The 25729-nt window shown below is 36.5% G+C and overlaps 1 protein-coding gene across 4 annotated transcripts; it reads right to left on the minus strand.

The window, feature by feature from the left end:
• Positions 1 to 227: 227 nt before the first annotated feature.
• On the minus strand, positions 228 to 24466 carry tjp3 (tight junction protein 3). 4 transcript variants are annotated; one of them, XM_059569444.1, is made up of 31 exons: positions 24300 to 24466; positions 16190 to 16246; positions 15158 to 15276; positions 14901 to 15003; positions 14531 to 14798; positions 14349 to 14452; positions 14084 to 14273; positions 13623 to 13692; positions 13454 to 13548; positions 13225 to 13300; positions 12707 to 12798; positions 12455 to 12539; positions 11883 to 11986; positions 11726 to 11795; positions 11000 to 11076; positions 8288 to 8375; positions 8116 to 8195; positions 7952 to 8024; positions 7639 to 7703; positions 7483 to 7546; positions 6287 to 6443; positions 6106 to 6214; positions 5713 to 5932; positions 5390 to 5589; positions 5208 to 5303; positions 4473 to 4549; positions 4173 to 4383; positions 3956 to 4056; positions 3147 to 3677; positions 849 to 895; positions 228 to 743 (listed from the first exon to the last, which is right to left on the minus strand). In XM_059569444.1, the coding sequence occupies exons 2-31, from the start codon at positions 16235 to 16237 to the stop codon at positions 596 to 598; spliced, it is 3768 nt and encodes a 1255-aa protein (XP_059425427.1). In that variant the 5' UTR covers positions 16238 to 16246; positions 24300 to 24466; the 3' UTR covers positions 228 to 595. The 4 variants fall into 4 exon arrangements, with proteins under 4 accessions (XP_059425427.1, XP_059425426.1, XP_059425429.1 ...); XM_059569443.1 differs by lacking the exon at positions 24300 to 24466 and adding an exon at positions 19424 to 19595; XM_059569446.1 differs by lacking the exon at positions 24300 to 24466 and adding an exon at positions 16377 to 16668.
• Positions 24467 to 25729: the final 1263 nt, after the last annotated feature.

Consider the following 25729-nt stretch of genomic DNA (forward strand, 5'->3'; position numbering starts at 1 on the left):
TAGCGAGCATAGATTCTTCCTGGTTTTGGAAAAAAATTTTTTAGGGAAAGAACATTCCCGTTCACTAAAAAATAGATTTTAAAAAATGAGTGACTTCCTGGTAAATACTTTTTAAGAGAAAGGCGAATGCTAAAGAAATTATATATATATAAAAAAAGAGAGAGAAGACTTTGTAGTAAGATGAATTTCAGCATACACTTTAACATTAATAATCATGTGAGCTTAAATGTTTTGTTCCATTTATTTCAAAATACAAAAACAATAATAATTAAAATAATATATATATGCATCAAGTTACTGAAGAGGGTAAATCATACCCAAATTGTCTTTATTACAACCGGCATTATTTATTTTTCATATAATCCTGAGGAAGATCTCAGCACATACATTAAAACTACGAAAACCACAAAAGGAAGCAATTCCGGTCACAAATCTTCAAAATCGGTCCAAGATTACAGTCATCTATCATAAGTCCATAAGGACACTGCATAAAAAAAACACTGGAAATGAAAAAAATATATTTCCAGTTTGTTTGTGTAAATGTACATGTCCACACTAAGATATGAGAAGTCCATGTAAGTATGATCCATGTGTATTACAGCTCTGTTGCAGGTCCCCATTCAATGTCATCAGGTTCATCATCATCTACACTAAATTCATCATCTCTGTCATCTTCATCGCTGTCACTGTCGCTTCCTCTGATCTGTGTTCTCCGCATTTGCATGGCTTCGTGATGTGCCAGTCTAAAGGAAAAGATTCATAAATACGTTTAAAAAAAACAAACAATAATTTGGTACTTTATTCTTCTGAGCTAAACATGACAACTTGAAACTTGCATACAGACTTACACTATAAATGAAGGGGAGGGTTTCCTTTCTGGTTCTGCCATACGGGCCTGAAACAATAGAACACATGTGAATGTGTTTCACATCCATTAAACAAATTAAACCCTGCAGCTTGTGACGATACATTGATGTGTAAAGAGACAAAATGATCTGTCTGTGCAAGAAACTGAACAGTATTTATATAGTTTTTTATCTCAATTCACGCAATGTCTTAACTGTCAGAGCTCTCCTGAGTGCCTTGTGTCATCATCTTTTCTTGCTTTATGGCAGATTCCAGACTTACTGCCTTCTATCTCTCAAGTGGAAATTGACGCCATCTACAATCTCAATTAGGAGTGTCAATGTTCCATTTGAGAGATAGGTGGCAGTAATGCACTTATAAGTCTGCAATCCGCTATAAAGCAAGAAGAAGAAGACTTGTTGGGTGCTGGCTGTTGAGAACACGCTCAGGACAGTTCGGACATTGCGTTCAAAATCAGAGGTAAAAAAAACAATATAAATTCGGTCCGGTTTCTTGCACAGACCGATAAACATCACATTTTTGGTGAACTATCCCTTTAACATGACAAGTCAAGTAGAGCATGTTCCTGGATCACCATCCTTGTTGGTCTTAGAACAACATCACTATCAACCAATCAAATTTTAGGGTCAAGATTACATTTACCTCTCGGATTAATGATGTGAAAAACAGGTGCTACTAGGGGCAGGTTATGGTTAGGGCAAGGAAAAGGGGTTGGTTCTTATATGCATTTCAATCCAGGAAATGCCCTACTTGACTAAATCATGCCATACTACTCAGTTTAAATCAGTGGATCTGCCAATCAATCAGATTTTAGGGTGAGGGTTAGGATTACCTTTGGGATTAGTGGCATGAAAAACATTGCCAACCATAATTCTCCTCTTCTTGTAGAGGTAGGTTATGGTTAGGGTAAGGGTTTAGCCTTTGGACCTGTCCCAAAACCCACACTTGCATGATTTATTTTGTTTATTTGTCCCAAACGTTTATATGGCTGTGAATGCCAAAGGCCCTTTGATTACCTGATTGGACACGCTTACAACATTGTGTTCTAAGATTTCAAATTACTTGTACTTTAATAGTAAACTTCTACTACTAGAGACAATTTTCAGACATGGGACAGTCTTGTGCCCTTCCTGTTGTACTCTCAAGTGTGGGTAATTAGGAAAAGTCCTTTGCCGGAACTACTAAGGATGTAGTAGATCCAGGAACCTGTCCTACTTGACTTGATGATGTTGTGATACTCAAACTTAAATTAAGGTTGAATCATCAAATCATCAGATTTTAGGATCAAGGTTAGGGTTTCCTTGGGATTAAAGGCATGGAGAACATTATCAATTTATTTCCCTCTGCTGTTAATAACCTATTATGGTTAAGGTAAGTCTTTGTTGGCCAAGGGGGTTGACTAAGGAGCATGTCCTATACTTGAATGAATAAGGCTGTGCTATTCAGTCTGCAATTTGTGGATCTATCAATCAGTCAGATTTTAGGGTCATGATTATGTTAAACTCTGGGATCACTGGGACGAAGAACATTATTGACTTACCAGTTCCCTCTGATTTTAAAGGTAGGTTAAGATTAGGGTAAATTTGTTCTTTGTTGGTCCTACTAGGGATGTTGATCCAGGAGAATGTCCTATTTAATAATGTTGTGCTACTCAAATCTGAATTAAGGTGGATTCATCAACAAATCAGATTTTAAGGCCAAGGTTAGGGTTACCTTGAAATTAGTAGATTAAAGATAATTTTCAACTTCAATCATTTTCCTCTGTTTATGGTTAGTGCAGGTTGTCCTTTGTTGATCATATTAAGGGTATAGATCCAGGAACATGTCCTGCTTGACTAAATCATGCTGCACTACTCAAACCGTGTGGATCTACCAATCAATCAGATTTTAGGTTCGGGGTCACTTCTGGGATCTCTAGTGTATAGAACATTTTCAACTTATTTCCCTCTGTTCTTAAACGTTGGTTAAAGTAAGTTTTGTCCCACTATGGACCAGGGATGGGCAGCTTTGGTCCTGGAGGGCCACTGTCTTGCAGTTTAGCTCAAACCCAAATCAAACACACCTGAACAAGCTAATCAATGCATTTAAGATCACTAAAAAAAAACTACAGGCATCTGTGTTTGATTAGGGTTGGAGCCCAACTGTACAGGACTGTGTCCCTCCAGGATCGACGTTGCCTATCCATAATATAGATTCACAAACATGTCCTAATTGACTAAATCATGTTGTGTCTGATTGCTTGATAGGTCAGTCGCATGGGTAATAGGTATATATGGTACCTGTTGTAGTTTCTGCTCTATGACTGACAGTGGAGGGGTCTCTGATTGGACTTCTTTGGGATCTGGTGCCCTGAAGTTGGGTGGAACATCGGAAGGTGCTGGTGGTGCAGCCAAATCACCTGCACTAAAGTCTGAATCTGAGAAACTCCGCTGAGAGGGGACATCGTCTTCTTGTTGGGGACTGCCAGAGACAAGGCGTGAAGATCGGGGCTCTGGAACATGGAGGATGGGAGGTATTTCCCCAGGATGTAGGGTGTACTCGGGCTCTTCCTCCAGGTATGGCTCTGGGTCATAGGAAGGTTCAGGACTATGATTTTGCCCAGTGGCGGGCTCCGAGGAACGGGCCAGTGCAGTGCCGCGGTTTCTGGCGTTGCCTACAGAGGGCTCTTCCAGGTCCTCGTTGTCGGTGTAGGCTTCACCATCCGTAATGGCTTCTCCGTCGGTGTCCTCATAGTCACTGGCACCACTGAGGTAGTCAGAGTTATTTTCACGGTTGAATGCGTCAAGGTCTTCATCTGCGCCTCCCTCCAGCTGGACATACACCAAGTACTTGTTAACCAACTCAATTATGAAATGCAGGATCTAAACCAATTCTACATTCACATCTTTTTGCAATTATCATAATCAAGAGATCTTAGAGATTTGATTTAGAGTTGTTGGCTATTCCACAATGATCAAGTTAGAGCTTTTAAAATTTTTGAGTTCAACAAAGGAAAGTAAGGTTTTTAAAGTTGAAAACTTGTAATTAAGTTAATTCTACATGATGTGAGTGCACCATTTAGTAACGTAACTCTTTCTAGAGTTCTTACCGCAGTTTCTGAAACCCAGACTGGTTTAGATTGCTGCTGCCGAATCTTGTCTTTCAAAACATCATACCACATGTTTGTATTGGGCTGAAGATCAATACGTGCTGAGAAGGAAAACGAAAAACCAGAGATTGTCTTTTAGAGCACATTAAAAGGTGCCTTCAAATAAGATTTAAGACAGGGAACAACAGGGAATTTAAGATAGGCTTCAAAGGTGTACCAGAAAATAGATGACTATAGTGTTTCCTCAGCTTTAAGGCCTGAGCATATAGGCGACGAGAGCTCTTGTTGGAGCCTGGCATGTATTTTTGCCTCATTGACTTCACGTCTTTTCGACTATGAGGATCCAAGAAGAGCACCATGGGATGGTACTGGATATAATTTAATCTTTCTACAGCAGTGGGTGTAATGTCCAGCAAGGGATGCTTTTCCTGCAAGTGAGAGCAAGTTACAAGTGTTTGATTTAGGTAATGTTGGTTTATTTCGACAGCATTACTCTGTATGATAATAAAAAGTTTACCTGCTCTGCTATTTGTCTCACTGTGTCCAGTTTGATGACACTGGATGAACTTTCACTTCCACTCCTGGGTACCATTTCTATAACCAATAAAATAGGAGTAAAATTAAAATAAAAAAATTAAAGGGATCGGTCACACAAATATTCATTTCTGTCTTTCATTACTTATCCTCATGTCGTTCCAAACCCCTAAAATCATCGTTCTTCAGAACATAAATAAACATTCATAAACAGCAACACAACTGTCATGTTCAAGGCCCAGAAATGTAGTAAGAACATTATTAAAAATAGTCCATGTGACATCAGTGGTTCAACCGTCATTTTATAAAGCTACGAGAATAATTTTGTGCAGAAAGAAAACATGCATCATGGTACTCTCGAGAATGTGCATGAAAGACTGACACAGAATAGAAGAAATTGTTAAATAAATTCATTATTTTTGTTTTCTTTGCACACAAATAGTATTTTTGGAGCTTCATAAAAATAAATTTGAACCACTGATGTCAAATCGAGAAACAAGTTGCGTTGCCGTCTATGGAGGGTCAGAGAGCTCTCGGATGTCACCAAAAATATCTTCATTCAAGTTGAACGAAGGTCTTACGAGTTCGGAACAACATGAGGGTTAGTAATCAATGACCGAATTCTCATTTTTGGATGAACTATCCCTTTAAATGTTTAACTTAAGTAGAAATGTTAAGAAATATTGATTTAAAAACCCTTTATTCTAATTTTTCAAACCTGCAACTTCAAATTCATGTGGTAACTCCCGTGCCAATTTCTCATTTGCAATGTCATTCAGAGGACCCAAAATGACGATAGGCCGTTTGAAATTAGCTGCAAAAGAGCAAACATACATATGTTACAACCAAAGATTCTGTCAGAAATAATGGCGTTAAAAAAAAAAAAAAAAACTCACTAACCCTCTTTCAGAACGACTTTCTCATATGCTGGGAATTTGCCTTGAATTGTCAACTGTAGGAGGTCATCGCGGGTTCTTCTGACATTCTTTTTGGCCCCTCGGAGACCCCGTAACTTCCAGAATTCGGCTCTGGGGCCGGAGGCCTGGCGTTCAGCCGCACTAATTCTCTGTGCTTGCTCTAAATTCGCCAATGTTTCAGCCCTGAGATGGAGAAACAGAATCAGACACCTAGAGTACAAGCAGGAACTATAATGGAACATATTTAACAAGCGCACAAACTTACCACAGTTTTGCATAGAAGATTGAAAACTACTTCTAACATACCTGGTCTGGTTAGGAATGGTGCCTTTGTCCAGCTCATGTAGATCATTGCCCATGCGCACAGCTAGCCAGGTTCCCAGCTTCCCACGGTGCATAGTGTCCACCACTCTGAACACCTCGCCTCTTGTGAAGCTTAATCCAATACTGCTTTCAGCCACGTGGTCAAAGTGTGTGCGGATGTAGAAAGAGTCACCAAGGCTGGACTTCAATATCTTCTTGTAGACTAAGATGTCAAGATTAATTTGGATATGTTATTCATAACCAATTTTTACTTTGTTTTATGTTCAAAGTAAGACAAGCAACCTATTGTCTGTTTACTATTATAAAAACTAAATTGGGTCGATTTTGACTCATGTTGACTTCTTAATCCTAATAAGGAGACACAAAGGCACTCACTGTCCATTTTGTTCTGAGTCCGGATATCGATACGGTTGCCAGCGTGGATGTTCATGAGATACATAGCTGCTTCCTCTCTGGTGATGTGACTGAAGTCCACACCATTCACCTACCAAAATGGCAGCCTTGAAGAAAGGTACCGCTGAAAGTTTTGATTATGTAAATGATTCTTTGGTCCTACCTCCAGTATCTGATCACCCTCTTGCATGCCTTGTCTCTGGGCAGGACTGTTGGGCTGGACACCACCAACAAAGATGCCAACATCATTTCCTCCCACCAACCTCAACCCAACATTGCCCTCCTTCACAAAGCTGACGTGGTTCTGATCTGAGCTGTACCTGATATAGAGAAAGTACATCATTTTTTTAAAGAGTTTAATTGGTTAATAAATTGTTTAATTTGTTAATTAAAAGTTTAATCGGTTTAATTAAGTATAAATAAATAAAAATTAACATTATTAATTAAATACTTAAAGTTGTTATACATTATGGGGATATTTTTGTACTGACTTTATGCTTATTTAAATATAAATATATATAAAAAACTAAATATAATAAATAAAATAGAAATAATGTATTTATACATCATAATAGTATTTGGCGTACTGTCATTATGCATTTTTTAATTATAATTATTAAAAATATAAAATATTCAGTGCTGTCAAATGATTAATTGTCATTAATCGCACACAAAATAAGTTTTGTTTGCATGATACATGTATGTGTGCTGTGTATATTTATGTATATATATATATATATATATATATATATATATATATATATATCAGAAATATATGTTAATATTAAATATATTTAAATATAAATTATATGGCTATAAATATAGACATGTAAATACATGTAATCAATTTCAAAATATATACTGCATGTGTGTCTTTATATGCATAAATATACATAGCACACATACATGTATTATGCAAACAAAACTGTTGAATATTATGAAATATTATTTTTAATAATATTCAAAATTAACTACAATTATTTGTACATCATAGTATGTATCGACTTGTCCTTGATTTATATATATATATATATATATATATATATATATATATATATATATATATATATATATATATATATATATATATATATATATATAACATTTATTTATAATAAAACATTTATCTATATAATATATTACATTTAGTAAATACAATAAATTTAGAATAAATAAGGTATTTAAACACCATTGTAGTGGCTTTGATTTACACTTATTCGTGCTGTCATAAGAAGAAAAAAAAGCCTTTTCTATATGCAGAATATTAATTATTATTATTTCCTTTTAATTTTGGGGTGAAATACGACCCTCTCATGTCTTTTCTTTGACCTTCACACAAAGAAACATTACATTTCTCACCCCGGGTTTGGTGTTGGCACTGCGTCTGGAGGAAGTAAATAAAGTGGCTCCTCATCAGTTTTCGCTGAGGTAAAACAGGTACAATTTAGTACCCAATAGCCACTCGATAATTTGCAGTGCATTATGGGGGCATGCTTTAAGACTGCAGATACTCACAACTCAAAATGCTGTGGTTGGGAACAGACACGTTAGAGCGGAGAGTGCCGTTAGCACGTGGGAAACTGAAAGATAGAGTCAATATTCAAATTTACACAGTGAGTCAATACGATCATGTATATAATGTCTTAAGGAATGGTTTAGCAGCAACAAAGGTGTTTATTGACTTACAACAAGCATTAACTGAAATGCCTGTTGTTCTTAACCCAAAAGGAAACTGACTCATACTTTCCTAAAGCCTGTTTAAACATGACATAATTCGCTATTATAAGTGTGGATTATATAAATACATGTCAGAGGAGGCGTTTCAGACCTGAGATCGCTGTTGTGGCTGGGACTCTCCGATCTCCTGACAGGCGACGGGGCTCTTTCTGATTCAGAGGAATCTGGTGGACGAACCAAAACAACATTATTACGAAGATGCACAGATGCAGGAATATTCAGGAACATGAAGGGCAACAAGTGCATTATTCAGACCTTCAGGTGGTGGTCTGACAGGAGCGGCTCTGAGCGAAGAATCCTGTCGGCTGTTGATGACCGGCGCTTGCATTTCAGATCTGAGACAAAACAATAATACAAAACTATATTTGTCACCTTTACATGCACAATAATAATATAAAATACATGTAAGAGCTCGAGTATCTCTTACCCTGTTCTGCGTCTGGAGTTTTTACTGACTGGAGAATGTGCTCTCGGAGGAGAGTTGTAACTTGCATCTGATTCAGATTCTGAGGGAGCTGATTAAATATGACAATTACAGTGCATTATGTGTTATTAACAATTCAAAGATCATTTCAAATGCAAATGGAAATATTTAAAACTCCAATAAATAGCTAATGACATATTTAATATGATTTTACGTTTATTAATATTGTAGAATGTATATGAAAGGTGACCATAATTTACAAGTGAATATTTACATATTAATATTTAATTATTGTACAGATGAATAATTAATATTTACAGATTCATATTTAAATAAATGCTTTTCATGCTTATGATTGAGGAACAATATAAAAAGCAAAAAAAAAATGTACATCATCAAAATGTTATTAAAATGTATACGCATATACTGATTAATAAAAAACAATTCATATTACAAATATTAAAGTGAAATGTATATGAACAATTCGAAAATGTACTAAAATAATTTAAATAATACATTTTTAATATACAATATTGTACAATATAATAATATCATGAATATTTAAATATGTAATATTTACTCTGTTTTTTAAATATACAGTCATGCCCAGAAATATGGATACCCTTGGTAAATATGATTAAAGAAGGCTGTGAAAATTAATCTGCATTGTTAATCCTTTTGATCTTTTATTTAAAAAGAAATCACAAAAATATATCCTTTCTTTGGATAATAATAATTTAAAATGGGGGGAAATATCATTATGAAATAAAGGTTTTTCTCTAATATTCTTTGGACACAATTATTGGCACCTCGCGAAATTCTTATGAGTAAATTAACTCTGAAGTATATTCCCATTCATATTCACAATTTTGAGTACTCCAGGGTGATTATGAACATGAAGTTATCCAGCCATTGCTTCCTGTTTCACAGAAATATAAATGGGGGGAAAACAAAGCCCAAATGCCCTTAATCATCCATCACAATGAGAAAAACCAAAGAATATATTTCTGATGTTCAGAAAAAGATAATTGAGCTTCACAAATTGGTGAAGTGGCTTTAAGAAAAGAGCTAGAGCAGTGAAAATCCCCATTTCCAACATCAGGCCAATAATTTAGAATTTCCAATCAACAGAAAATGTTACGAAACTGCCTGGAAGTGGACATGCGTCTATATCGTCCTAAAGCATCGTGAGGAGGTCAGTTTGAGTAGCTAAAGACTCTCCAAGTATCACAGCTGGAGAATTGCAGATAATAGTTGAGTCTCGGGGTCAGAAAACCTTTAAAAAAATGGTCAAACAGAACCTACATCTCCACATGTTGTTTAGGAGGGTTACAAGAAAAATTCTCTTAGCTCATTCAAAAACAAACTAAAGCATATTCAGTTATCAGACATGACTCGAACTTCAAATGGGACTGGCTTCTATGGTCATATGAAACTAAAATGAGCTTTTTAGCAGCAAACACTCAAGATGGGTTTGGTGAATACAGAGATAGAAAGTACCCCATGTGTACAATGAAATATACTGCTGTATTTTTGATGTTGTGGGCCGATATTTCTGCTAGAGGTCCTGGATGTCATGTTTAGACACATGGCATCATGGATTATATCAAATACCAACAGATAAAAAAAATCAGTAAGTGACTGACTCTGTTAGAAATATTATAATGGACCATGTTTGGATCTTCCAACTGTACAATAACCCAAACACAAACCTTAAACAACACAGAAATGGTTCACTGAGCACAAAACCAAGCTTCTGCTATAGCCATTCCAGTCCTCTGACCTGAACCCTATAAAAAATGAGAAGAGTGAACGAAAGAGAACAAGCATCAACATGGAGCTGGGAATCTAAAGGTCTGGAGTGATTCTGGATGAAGGAATGATCTCTGATCTCTTGTCAGGTGTTCTCTAACCTCATCAGCCATTATAGGAGAAAATGTAGAGCTGTTAATCTGGCAAATGGAGGTTTCAGAAAGTATTGAATAAAAGGGTGCCGTTAATTGTGGTCAATGTGTATTAGAGAAAAACCTTTATTTCATAATGATATTTCCCCCCATTTTAAATTCTTATTATCCAATGAAAGGTTAGATTTTGTGATTTTTTTAAATAAAAGATCAAAAGGATTAACAATGCAGATTAATTTTCACAGCCTTCTTTGATCATATTTACCAAGGGTGTCCATATTTTTGGGCATGACTGTATACATTAATATATAAAGTATATAAATATTTTCATGTCATCAAAATTTAAATGTAATTTATAAATTCTTAGAAAATTAATTCATAAATGTGTAAAAAATGTGTAAACTAACAATTACAGAATTTACACAATCCTATTCAGAAAATAATGTATTATAATATATACATTACTTTAAAAATATCTAAGCTTGAAATTTCATATTTACACATCAATATTTAAAAGTATTTTTCATATTTGAAATTGAGGTACAAAAATATCCATGTCCTCAGCATTTAATTTTTATATTTTGTGAAAAATAACATGTAAATATTATTGTGTAATGTGTATGAACACTAACAGAATTTTGTGTAATTTACACATTAATATTTAGAAAACAATGTATAATAATATACACAAAATGTCTTGCATATTTTATATCAATATTTATTATTTACACATTAAACTTTGTATTTAAATGTGACTTACAAAAGAAAAATTGAAGACACTAAAGTCTGCCACCAGTATTTAATTTTTTACCTCTCTGTACAGGCGTTGAGGGTTTTGCCCATTTTGGGGGATCCATTACAGGGACTGACACGACCTCAGGTGTTGCCCTGCAAGAGAAAAAGGGCAGATGGGAGGATGAGAGAAAAGAGGAGGATGAGGGGGATGCTTAATTATGCTCGTTCATGAAGGAAGTGGGAACTAATGTGAAATCATTGATGATTAGGAACAGAGGGAGATATTCACCTCAGGGTTTCTGGGGGTCTCTCTCCCATTGATTGGGGTGGGCTATCCATATCCATAAGTGATTATATGGTCAAATTTAAGTCCCAAAAATCAATGATTCATAAGGACAAGCAGAAAATACTACAGTAAACTAATTAGATCCATGTCTATGATACCTTAATCTCTATTGCACCTCTGGATGTGCAGAATATTAACACTGTATGTGTTGTTTTTGGTATCACTTAGATAATGTGATTGTATACTTTAAATCTTAGATCCGAGATTATCTACATCTCAGAAGCAATATTTTATTTTATTTTTCAGTGACATGAATTAACATACTACAAGAGAAAACTCAGGCTGTTTCGGTGTGTTTTATTTTAAAAGATCACGCACATCACATTTTCAGATATCACAGTGAAACAGCATTACATAAGTGTATACAAACAACATAATGCAAAAAAAATCAAACAAAAGAACAAACTGTTTTCTCATGGTGAGCAGATAGATGATCGAGGCTTCCCTCATGTGTACCTGTATCTATTGCGTGACTCCTGGCTGCGCCGAGGTCCGGTACTATCGTCTGATTCAGACTCTGATGCAGCTGTATGGAAAAGACATGCTCTTGAATGAGTCTGCTAGAATGGCCACAAAAATGGGACAAATAAGTCTGCTGTGGGGGGAAAATCACCTCTGGGTGGAGGCCTGTAAGGAGACGGCATGCTGCGAGGGAAATCCTGAGACATGCTAAGAGAGGAAGACTTCATACCCGGAGGAGGAAGATCGGGAAGCACCCTGGGAAAACATATGAAGAGGCAATGAAGACATTTCTAGTTCAGTAGTTGATATATCATTCAAACTTGTGAATTAAGGGTGACATGCGTGTTTGAGAACTGTTAAACCAAAAGGCATCCAAACCGGTTCCTGAAGGGCCACTATCCTACAGAGTTGAGCTCCAACCCTAATTAAACACACCTAAACTAGCTAAACAAGGTCTTTAGAGTCACTATATGCAAGCGTTTTGGAGCTGAACTCTGCAGGACGTTGGCTCTCCAATAGCAGGATTGGACACCGCTGTGCTTTACTTAACTTCATAAACATCACCCGGTCTGATAATTGTTTAAAGAAAGGAACTGGTTGGGAATAAAACAGGTTTCTCTGTTTCCAATCATACTTGAGATTAGCAATGACTTATCGATATTGTAAGTGTGCTTAAGATTTCATTTGGATTGGGCGTTTGCTGCTCATGTTGTGAATTCATACTTGTATCTAGAGTGATTTTCAGGTTTGGGACTCTCACGTCTTGGGGGAGGAGAGGCACTTCGGTCTGAATCGGACTCGGACACGGCTGGTCACACAAAACAAATGGCCATTAAGCAATTCAGATTATAATCAATGTCAACATTTGTGCATATCATTAACTGAATCATCAGTCTGTCATTCCAGAGTTGGTTTATATGTAATATGGACAAAAAAAAATCAGCGATGCTGTGTCAGAGCACTTTTGAGGCAGACCTCTGCGAGGCTGAGAGGCAGTGGAGGGGTTCCAGTTCTGGGTGACGGGTGAGGCTCGAGGGTTTGGCAACGCAGAGATCCCAGGGAGAACCCTGAAACAGACAAACATGTGAGCCATGCATCTCACCCAAACGAACAACAACATGAAAAAAGTAGCAAAAAAAAAACAAGCACACAAAAAAACAAAAACAAAACAACCCCCCCCCCCCAGCAAAACAAAACATTCTGACAGAAAAAAACAAAGACAACAAAAGCACTTTAAAAAAACAAAAAAAAAAAACCGCAAAACACAGCCAGAAAGAATAAACAAAAACAAATCTACAAAAGAAAACAAAAAAACAGCAAAATAATAAATAAATAAAATGTAATTTCATAAGTAATTATAAAAAAAGGCATTAATTAGTTTGTTTCATCATAATAAATAATGAACAAAAACTAAATACAACATAATATACAGTATAACCATTGTGCTGCAGATTCATAATTCTAATTCATAACTCATAAATTCACATATTTACTTGTATCGGTTATCAAGAGTGCCATGTCTTGACGCTGGAGGTGAGTTACTGCGGTCGGATTCAGACTCTGAGGGAACTGCACAAGAGCCAAAGCATCATTCAGCCACTTACATATACAACCATAGACAAAATATTAAGGTCAAAATAATCTTAAAAGTTCTCGTTCATGCTAATCTATGATTGTCATATTCATAGACGAGTCCCAAAGAGTTTTGCTACTAAGACTCACCTCTGCGAGGGGGCACTGATTGAGCGGGTGGTCTTGTGAGGGTAGAGCGCAGAGGAGGCGATTCTCGTGGCTTTGACACAGGGTTGGCACGATTTCTGTGGATTATTGAGCTCTGTTAGTGCAAATATCATTTAACTAAAAGAGATTAAGTCAAAGTTGAGACGTTCACCTGCGAGAACGACGGTCTCTCGGACGGGATGTTCGGGTGGCGGGGAGGTCAGAATCCAGGTCTGAGATTTCTTCAGGCACAAATTGAAAAGTTAATATTAAAATTCTGTTTAAAAGTTCTGAATTCTGTAGTGAACAGGTAAACTCATCTACTCATGTTGTTTTTAAATAGACTTTAAGAGTATTCAGAAGCTAAGGTTAATGGCAGTGACGTTGAAGCAAGCAAAACTGGCTGCTCCAGGGAGGGAACAAAATGTCAAAAATTCTGTCTTAGAATAAAGGCTTTTGTGCCTTTTGTTTTTTGCAACAGGATCTACTCATGACTTTTGGAAAATTATCCTATTGGGTTTTTCTGAGGGAACCAGGGTGATGCCAACAGGGTTGGATTACAAAAATACGTCATCACGTCAGCGCTCTATATGGCACAGATCTACTGTGTGCTGTAAAAACATCGACGCTCACCCTCCAGCTCCGAGCTACTGTCTTCCCGCCTCTCGTCGGCACTGTTTTGAGGACTGTCCTCCACTTCAGGAATGCTGACGAGGAACTTTCGGTCATCCCTCAACACCAACATGGTCAGTTTACCTCTAGACTTCTCCACCAGGTGCTTGGTCTCCAGCAAGGACAGATTTTCTGTCGTCAGGCCGTTAATCTAACCCAGAATTTTCAAAAAGGTTACACAACATCCACATGCATTGGAACGGTTTCTAAAGAAGCTGTTCTTCACCTTCAAAACAAGATCTCCTTCTTGAAGGCTTCCCTCTTTGGCAGCAAGACCAGTGGGAGTCATGTGTTTGATAAAAATCTGGCTCCCCAACTTCATGCCGTACTCTACAGAGAGAGAAACACCTTAAAATATTGGCAAGAACCACTAATATTGGTGCAATGCAAAGCCGTTGAGATTCTGACCGTCTGTGGGTTTTTTCTTGATAAGGGTTGTTCTGATAGGTTTGTCTTGCACATCCTGATTGGGAAGTCTCTTGAAGCCGGACATGATGGGAAGGTCGTGGCCATTGCGGTCAGGGGTCACGCTTCGAGCTCGCTGGTTACGGCTGGCGTCGGTGTTGCGCTGACCCCTCCTCTGTGGCATTTCGTCGTCTAGTATGTTGGATTGCGAGGCAGAACGAGTTGGTCTGTTGCTCGCAGGGATCTGAATTGTGCGTGGCCTCTTCACAGTCTACAAAATGAATTATTGAATTCATTTCAAATGCAAACATTTTATATCAGCGTTTACTTGAATGTTTTACCAAGATGATGATTTGGCAACATCTTCACTTACAATGTTTGCTGTTTTCCCGCAGTTCCTCAGATTTTGAATGGTGTACAGTGAGGTGACCTTTTCCATCGAAACGCCATTCACCATAACTATCTGATCCCGTGTCCTGTGGGCAATAAATCATGTGAGTCTCTATCACAAAAATAATCTGCCAAATATGTTTGCCGTTATTTTTCCGTCTTGTACACAAACATGACAGGTTGGACAGGATTAGACAGGATGTGTGGGAGGAAGTCGTGTTCGTCTGGATGTGTACTCACTGAAGACGACCAATGGCGGGGCCGCTAGGAATGACGTCAGAGACCACCACTGCTGTGTCTCCGTTTACTGGCTTGTCAAGCCCACCTGAGACCGCAAAACCAAAGCCGACCTTGGAATCCTGCAAACGAAAGAATAAATAAACAATATAATGAACGATCAAACAAAAAAATTGACAAAACAAGCAAAAAAATATATAATAAAATAAGAGATTAAAGAAGCTGAATAACAAAAAAGGATGAAAATACGAGAAGCAAAGAAACAGAATGAAACGTAAATTTAATAAATAAATGATAAAAAAGAAAGAAATAGAAAAAAGAATGATAGAATGCATGAAAGAAAGAAAGAAAAATCAAATGAACAAAAGAAAAACAACAGAAAAAAGATAGAACACACAGGTAAATAATAATGAAAGAATGAAAAATATAACAGAAAGAAACAAAAATGAATGAAATAAAACAAGATTTAACAAACAAAAAACAATGAAAGAAAAGTGAAAGAAAAACACATTTCTAAAAAATTTGAAAAACAAAGGAAAACGTGTTCAAAATAAAAGAAACATCAACCACAAGAAAACAAATAAACAAACCCACAAACAAAAAAGTTCAAAAGAAAGAACAAACTGAAAAAAACAAACAAACAAAAGATAAAAACAATAATAAATAAAAAACAAAAATAAAAAAAGGGAAAAGAGAAATCTAAAGGATGACAATAGTGAAAAAAAGAATTAAAAAACAGAGTAAACAAACAAACAAACAAACAAAAAAAAAAGATAGTATGAAGGCAACTTCTTTCTATACTGAAATGCACCACATGACCCCAAACTTGACATTCCAAAATTTTGGGTGTGTCCTAGTGACAGGTGGAAACAGCTCCTATGACAATCTTGGCATCACAACTGCTCGCTAAACATTTCCATCTTGACTTTCAGTTGTTAGGGAACTCTACACCCGGTGTCACGTTCTCAGACACACCTGTACAGAGCTCAAAAAAGGTGTGGCTAAAGCGAATTAATCCCTCAATTCGCAACTTACTTTCGATAACGTGACCGTGTGCTGCTCCCATATCGTCATCTCCTCCATGTCTGCTTTCTGAAACGAGAAAGAAACAGCTACATTCATATGTGCAACATCAAACAAACAAAAACAAATATACATTGTTAACAAAGCTACCAAACAAAGATCTGTTCAGACGATAAGCACCAGTTTTTGAGGGCCTCACTTCTCTTTGAAGGTCCAGCACTCGGCTGTTGTTTGTCAGTACGGCCAAGCATGAGAAGGAATGGATCTAGCCGAGCATGCTCCCACCTGCTGAATTCCTGCTGTACAGGTACATGGAGGCGGAGCCAGCGCATGACATCAGCGATACCTGACACTTCCTCACCAGTGACTCACCAAACCAATACACAGTCTGACAATACACATCTCTCACTGAGATCTAAAATCACTGGCATGCCATTCGGTTTTGAAATTGACCAACATATGATGACTTAAATTACAAATACTAGTCATTTGTGACTGGTAAAGCCATTATCAGTACCAGACCCTTTTCCAAGTTCATGTTTGTATCACGGCTGATACAAGTTAGTTTTCTCATTGTAAATTATGAGCAATGAATGCTTTCAACAATTTGCTGACTTTTAATACCTAACTTTTGATTGTTTTACATGTCCCCAAACAAAGACCTGCAATCACCATGATATACTTACATAGCGGTTTCTATTGGACTAGAGAATTCCTGGAATGTGTCCCATGTTTTTATTGGCCACTGTTGGCAAGCAAAGGTCACAGAGAGTCTCTGTTCGCAAAGCTGATCAACGATAGCAAAACGAACACAACTACAAATACTACTCATTTTCTTCAAAAAATATAAAAATCTCTTTAAAAATGAACACATTTTATATAAATTAATGAACATACTGTATTATATAAACTTATACATTAAATTATTATATAAAAAAATACTTTTATTTACCAAGGAGGCATTAAAGGGATAGTTCACCCAAAATTAGGCCTACTCCATGATTTACTGGTGTCAAGCCATCTTAGCTGTATGCATCTTTCTTCTTTCAGGGGACCACAACCGGAGTTATATTGATAAATATCCTGGCTCTTCCAAGCTTTATAATAACAGTGAATGGGTGTTGAGATCCATCATAAAAGGTGCTCCACGTGGCTTGGGGGCTTAATAAACGCCTCCTGAAGTGAGTCGATACATTTGTGTAAGAAAGATTACCATGTTAAAAACTTTATAAACGTTATTTCTAGCTTTCGCTAACTGTCATACATGAGAAAGTGGTGTCCCAGTGGATGATGGAAAATGTAGGCATAGTGTAAACTTAGAATTTGCTAGTCTCGCATGAACCAAGTTTTGTTTACATCAAAGGAAAACCAGTCTCTCCTCTTGGCTTATATCCAAATGGCATGGCTTCTGATATTTTTCTTTACAAATCCTGGTTTTGTACTTGAATTTGTGACAGGTTTTTTGATTTGCTCCCTTCCCTGCGCTTTGCAATTTGTCATTTCTGACCGGAGCATATGCTCCACCGATACTAGAGTTTAGCTAGAGATTAAGATTCATTAAGTTTTAAATATGGATATTTTTCTTACACAAACACAACGATTTGCTTCTGAAGGCCTTTATTTATGCTGCAGTGCCCGGGGAGGAGTTGGGGGTTCAGTGCCTTGCTCAAGGGCACCTCAGTCGTGGTATTACCGGCCCGAGACTCGAACCCACAACCTTAGGGTTAGGAGTCAAACTCTCTAACCACTAGGCCACGACTTCCCACATGACTTCTGAACATTTTTAACAGAACTCTGATTCTATTTGTCTGAAAGAAGAAAGACATATACAGCTAAGATGGCTTTAGGGGTGAGTAAATCATGGGGGAATTTTCATTTTCGGGTGAACTATCCGTTTAAATTGTTTAAACATGACAGTAAAGACATTTATAATGTTGACTTAATCAAAGAATCCTGAAAAAAGGAAACAGTTTCCAGCACAACTGTTTTCAATACTGAGAATAATAAGAAATGTTTTTTCGATCACCAAATCAGCATATTAGATTGATTTCTCTTCAACATGTGATTGTGAATACAGAAGAAAGAAGAAAGAAGAAAATTCGGCTTTGCCATCACAGGAATAAATCAGATTTGTACATGTATTCAAATAGACAGTTATTTTAACCCATAAAAATATTTCACAATATTACTGTTTTCACTGTATGTTGGATCAAATAAATGCAGCCTTGGTGAGCAGAAGAAACTTCTTTCAAAAACATAAAATACCCACATTTTGAACGGTACTATATATATTTAAACAACTGACTACACAGGACACTTGAATTACTTTGAATTTGCTTAGATTTCTGATATGAATTGACTATGACTGCTGTTGATGACAGCAACACTAGTCATAAAGGAAGTGGCTCAAACTGAGGAGAGCAGGGATGCAAATATCAGAACGGCTCTTTTCTAGGAAACTCCCTTCATGGAATATGTTAGACTCTAACAGTCAGCTGTTCCACACCTGTTCTGACATATCACTGAGTCCAACTATGCTGTAGTTTTGATTATATGAAACACATCACTGCACAAAGCCTTACAGACACAAAGCTAATGGCTCACCGGACTCCATTCATTTATGTGAACCTAACAAGCACAATCCTCGAATCATATGGAGAACTTTTATTATGAGTTGGTGTCATTTTAGAGATTAACCGCCTGAGTCCCCATACACTTTCATTATATTGAAAAGAGCAGCCAGGACATTCCTCATAATATCTCCTTCTGTGCTAACAATCACATGAGTTTGCAATAACATGAGGGTGAATAAATGATGACAGAAATTGTATTTCTGGGTGAGCAGTCCCTTTGAGGGTCATAGTGAAGTCACATGATTTGGTACAGTAATAAAACTGTCCAATGTGTGGTAAAAACAAGTGAGCAAGCATCTAGAAAATGACTAAAATCCCAACCCTGCTCATGAGGAAAGCACATGACTCCTGCAATAAGTGTATTACAAATAAGTAAGCTTTTTGCCAAATTATCGTACACAGTATGTACATAATTAAAGCTGTCTTGCTCTTCCGAAACCCTATAACAGTAATAACACTACAAGTACAACAGGTGCAAGTCTGCATTTACAGTCCCGTCTGGGTAAAGCTGTCATTACACGGCTCAGATGACAAACCTCGCTGTTTAGTAAACTTAAGACATCTCATGTTAGGCACATTCAACTACTAGCTAACATAAACCACTACTACTTACCGTCCCTTTAAATCTCACTTCCATTTCCAGAACTAAACAAGGTCGTCTACCTTATTAGCATATAGAAACGTAAACAAAGCAGGGTATCCGAAATATTGGAATCAATTTAGTATCTCCATTTTTGGTGATGCACCTGACTAGCAGTTCACTTGCTGTAGCCCACAGGAAATATGAACACATATGGTTAATGAGGACAAAAACAAACCATGTAAGAACCCCCACCTGAGCCCAAGGAACGCTCCACCCACTGGTTCAATAAATCCTTTGGTACTTTCTGATATTTATTATCCCTCGAGAATCTGAGGAGGAACTGGGATCTCTACTTGGGACGGTCACCATTCACTGTGACAATGAACCCTTATGAAGACTAGTGATGGATAGAAAGGTTTACTTTAAGGTTTCATAACCCAGATTTGGTATCCAAGGCATTGCAAACCACAAAAACAATGTTTTTCCCCAAACATTTCGGGACTAAGAAAACACTACAGTAGCTTTTCTTCTGATAACAAGCCGTGGAGTTGCAAAAGGAACCTGATGAGGTTACACTGATAATCATTACCCCGACCTGTTAATGTTTAATCTGCACAACGGCCTAGTGAAGCTTTCTGCATATACTAGGTTTGAGGAAGCAGAACATGGAGATAACACTTAGTATTAAAGTGTAGCATGTGGGTCACTGACATTAGTATAAGTGTCCACAATCAGTGTTGTTTTAGTATTATTTATGTAATATTACAGTATATTACAGTTATATTTCAAGTTTTTAGTTTTAGTAACTTGGTTATGTGTTTTTGTCATTTGTATTAGTTTTTTTTTTTTCTATTTAGCTTTAAAAAAAATTTATTTCAGTTACAGTATTTAATTCAGTAAGTTGCCAAAGCAAAATGTCTAATCTCCAATTATTTTTTTAATAGTTGTAATTTATATTACAAACAGCAATAATATATATATATATATATATATATATATATATATATATATATATATATATAGTTAACAATAACACTGTCCACATTAAAAAAAGAGAAAAACTCTGAAATGTAGTGTTTGTATTCATGTTTGTTTCATATGGTATTTAAGAACTTTTATATAATTTTCAACAAGAGTTTTAATTAAATTAAAACAAATGATGTAACCATCAAGTAAAAAGTAGACTAAAAACATTTTCCTCTAACCGTGAATACATGTGAGTTTAAATAATCATTATTATTATTTTTTTTTAAATAACAAAAATATATTTCATGGTGAAAAGTCAACTTTGTGTTTTCGTAAAAATGTCAAATTTGTCAAATATGTGCTGGAGAATAAAAGAAAATCATACAGATTTGCAACGACATGAGGGTGAGTAAATGATGACAGAATTTTAATTTTTATGGTGAACTGTCCCTTTAAGTCAACTATCCCTAACAAACATAACAACATACTAAAACCCACTCTGAACACCTTAGCAACAGCATAGCAAAAGGCACAACATTTAATTACCAATGGAAAACGGCTGTATTTCCCATTTCAAAGATGTGGGCTTCATCTCTGTAATTACATCAAAATAAATTTAGGAAGTGTCAAAATCTAAGCACACTTTTTCCAAAAACCCAAGCGAGGTCATCTTACTGGAATCATTTCACGCCCTCAGGTCAACAGTCTTGACAGGAAATGTAGGAGGAGTGTACAAATGTCAGATGGTGTTGTTTTAAGGTGTTCCCCCTCAAACAGTATCTTGAAATGCTTTCATAATAGGAAGCCATAGGTTTCTTGTGGTCCAGCCCAGGTCTTCATAACTATTACATTTGTTGTTCTGCATCATAGCAGAAAACATTAGGAAACGAAGAACATATGAGATGTTTCAACACACCCCGCCAACAGGGAACATTCCCAGAACTTTGGGTAACGCTCTGGCAAAGTTCTGTCAGAGTCTTGAATGAACATTCTTTAAAGGGTTAGTTCACCCAGATAGCAAAATTATGTAATTAATAACTTACCCTCATGTTGTTCCAAACCCGTAAGACCTCCGTTTATCTTTGGAACACAGTTTAAGATATTTTAGATTTAGTCCGAGAGCTCTCAGTCCCTCCATTGAAGCTGTGTGTACGGTATACTGTCCATGTCCAGAAAGGTAAGAAAAACATCATCAAAGTGGTCCATGTGACATCAGAGGGTTAGAATATTTTAAGCATCGAAAATACATTTTGGTCCAAAAATAGCAAAAATGTCTTCTCTTCCGTGTCTGTTGTTAGAGAGAGTTCAAAACAAAGCAGTCTGGATATCCGGTTCGCGAACGAATCATTCAATTCACCAAATCGAACTGAATCGTTTTAAACGGTTCGCATCTCTAATACGCATTAATCCACAAATGACTTAAGCTGTTAACTTTTTTAATGTGGCTGACACTCCCTCTGAGTTCAAACAAACCAATATCCCGGAGTAATGCATGCACTCAAAAAGTACACTGACTGAACTGCTGTGAAGAGAGAACTGAAGATGAACACCGAGCCGAGCCAGATAACGAACAAAACATTTACTCGTTCACGAGTCAAGAACCGGTTGCATCGGTTTTCGGATCACCAGTAGTTCTTTCGGACAGTTCGATTCAATAAACCGGTTGAAGAAAACCGATCACCGGTTCTTTTGCGCTCGATGTAATGCCGTCATTGGTGATGATTGCCCTTGATTCAAGCCTTCGTTTTACCCGCGCTCATAACACTAGCACAGAATCAGTTCAGAATCAATCATCAAAAGAATCAGTTCGGTTCAGACGCTCTGTGTGTCAGTCTGCTTCACGCTGAATCACACATGCGTAGTATCATCAGCTCCTCGGTTCTTCTTATCTGGCTCGGCTCGGTGTTCATCTTCAGTTCTCTCTTCACAGCAGTTCAGTCAGTGTACTTTTTGAGTGCATGAATTACTCCGGGATATTGGTTTGTTTGAACTCAGAGGAAGTGTCAGCCACATTAAAAAAGTTAACAGCTTAAGTCATTTGTGAATTAATGCGTATTAGAGATGCGAACCGTTTAAAACGATTCAGTTCGATTTGGTGAACTGAATGATTCGATCGCGAACCGGATATCCAGCTGCTTTGTTTTGAACTCTCTCACACAACAGACACGGAAGAGAAGACAATGCTGAATAAAGTCGTCGTTTTTGGTATTTTGGACCAAAATGTATTTTCGATGCTTCAAAAAATTCTAACCGACCATCTGATGTAAGATGGACTACTTTGATGATGTTTTTCTTACCTTTCTGGAAATGGACAGTATACCGTACACACAACTTCAATGAAGGGACTGAGAGCTCTCGGACTAAATCTAAAATATCTTAAACTGTTTCCGAAGATAAAAGGAGGTCTTACATGTTTGGAACAGCATAAGGGTGAGTTATTAATGACATATTTTTGCTATCTGGGTGAACTAACCCTTTAACAGAATGTTCATTCAAAGTGTTCAGGTCTTTAATAACATTCCAATATCTTTTGCAATATGACAAGCAAACTTAATGCACTCTCTCTAATGTAGCCTACACATAACCAAAACAATCCATTTGAAAACGTTTACCATCTTGAACATTCAGATAACTTAATGGGAATGTTAGCAAAAATGTTCTTAAAACATAGGCTACTTTTGTTTGTAGGCTGACTGAAACCTTAAGACATCAACAAACCTCGTTTTCAGAGTTTAGAAACTCATAGGATACAATGACAATTGAATACAATCGATGGGAATGCTACATTTTGTACTAAACAAGCCAAAGCACGTCCTTCAAAACGAGTGTATCTTTGGCTCAGACGTGTGAATAGCATCACTGAAGAGAAATGTGGATATCTGGGAAAGCTGTTTCTCGAAACCACAGTGAAACTACAATGCACGTATTGACTCAAACGAGTGGCAGAACCAGTAGAGCCAGATTTGGCTGAGTTTACTGCTGCAATGTTTCAAACATGCGTCTCATTTCTGCGAATAAGTTTTGAACAGAACTTCAAGGAACCGATTAAAGCACCTCCTCACTGCAAACGCGCTAAACATTGCTGTTAAACTTACTCGTCGGACTATCAGTTGTGTTCTTGGTTTACTCTAAGATTCACTGGTTCTCGGTACACTAGGAGTCAGAAAATTTGCTAAAAAAAATCGTACAAACGGTTCTCTATTCGGTTCAGTTCACTCGAGAATCACTATTTCAGTACACTGATTCATTACATACGATTAGTTCAGACTGGATTTGTGAACTGACTCGACCTGTTGCTTAAAGAGATTCGATTCAAAAGAACATTAGTTTATGATTAAAAGAAAAATAAAGTAACAACGGTTCTCATAATGTTATAGATAAATTAAAATTAACCGACGTTCACATAGCTGTCTGAATGACTCTGGAATTTTAAATGACTAAAAATTAAAATGTTATTGTTCGTTTCTAAAGGAAAACACCAATGTGTTCAAAAGACAGTGGTTTAAAATGGTCGCAACGTATGTTTACTTAATAGACTTACAGCAATGAAAAAAGTTTATCTTATGAACGATATTAAAGTGCATTAACATTAGGCCAATCACATTTAGCTGTCAACAACTCTGAACTGTGCTAAAAACATACTTTTAAAGGGAAGTCGAGACACACTAGGAACAGATAATGCTTCAAACTGAAGACCATAAAGATAAAGGACCAACCTAGATAAGCAGATATAAGTATCCTGTATAATCTTAAATAAGATATAAACCGCGAGCTGTACATTCAGAGACCACACGAAGCAGGTTATGTTTACATAATATCACCAATTATTCACAATTTGGTCGTAATTTCCAGTGAAACAGCAAAATGTGAAACATGACCCAGGCCAACACAATCGATAAACACAACAAAGCAGAGCAGAGCAGAAAAACACTCGACTCACCTTTTTATGAGTCCGCTTTAATGACTAATACTAAAATTGAAGGGTAATTCCGTATTGGAGGCCTTACAGGGCCTGGCACCTGCAGTTTTCTAATAAAGTTTCGATATATTTCCCAGCATCTATCTGTCTATGCAGCACCTGATCGTGTACCTGTAAGCAGGGGGAGGAGCTTAATACAGGTGGGTTGGGCAGTTTCGTCATGAAGCTAATTTCTATACCAAACACAGTGGCTTTTGATCCAATTTTCCATTATGTCCCGCCACATAATTGTGGAATGCATATTTTCAAAATAAAAAAGGTTACATTGAGTAAGTCTTTGTGTTAAAATAAGACAAGATCATTTGACTTTAAATTTTTTTTATAGTAATATCATATGTGCTATAAACATGTTTTTAGATTCCCCCCCCTTTGTTATTTAGTCTAAAAGTACTTTTAGAAATCTCTGAAAAAATATTTTTAATTTTAGTGTAAAATAATTATTTTCCCTACACTACAGCGCCCTCTTCCGGAATGCGCGCTTGATCAGTGTTGCCAAGTCCTCGATTTTCCCGTGAAATTGGACTACTTTAACACTGTTACCGCATTTGTTACTGCAATTGGGTTGGTTTTGTTGTGACAATCTGGCAACCCTGCACCTGAAGTCCGTGGCTGCTACTAGTTTTCTGTCCTTCAACTAAACAAGATTCCCAACCAAAAGATGAGGTTAGATTCTTTAAAATAATAGGAAGAGTACATATATTACGCAAAATAGCAGGCTACCATGATATGCTTTGCTGTGCCACTGCATTTGCAAGTTTATAAACTTAAAACTTAAACATAAAGATCCATGGTGTCAAGTGTAATACAAAATGGTATATATATTTTTGGATTATGGCATTTTATACATTTACAAAAGGTATGGTGTTTACCATGTTTCTTGACATTGGTACCAAAACTATGATTCTGTAATATGGTAGGTATCATTTGAAGAAGTACCTCAAGATCAATTGTTGTCAACCAGAGGACAGGTGACCACTAGGGGGCCTTAGTAAACTTCCAAAGAGACGTCTTCTAAAATTTGTATATTAAAATAAATGTATATTCAAACATTCAAAGCAACTAACCGGTTCAACTGCACAAACCAGCATATGTATACACTTATGGAGAAAAAGCAAGAAAAACATCAGCTAAGTATTCTGAATATATATATATATATATATATATATATATATATATATATATATATATATATATAAAATTATAATTATTATTTTTTCCCTTTAAATGTTGTCATCGGTAAACTACAATTTTTATATTGGCAACATATAACCACGCAACAGCAATTCACCAAAAATACACGCACAACAAACTCTGTAATCTGAATATTTTATTTAAATTTTTGCTTTGTTAATAACAAAGTTTGTAATACATTCCATTCTTTAGATACAAAT

The sequence above is a fragment of the Carassius carassius genome, chromosome 16, assembly GCF_963082965.1.
Source record: "Carassius carassius chromosome 16, fCarCar2.1, whole genome shotgun sequence".
Taxonomy (NCBI): Eukaryota; Metazoa; Chordata; class Actinopteri; order Cypriniformes; family Cyprinidae; genus Carassius; species Carassius carassius.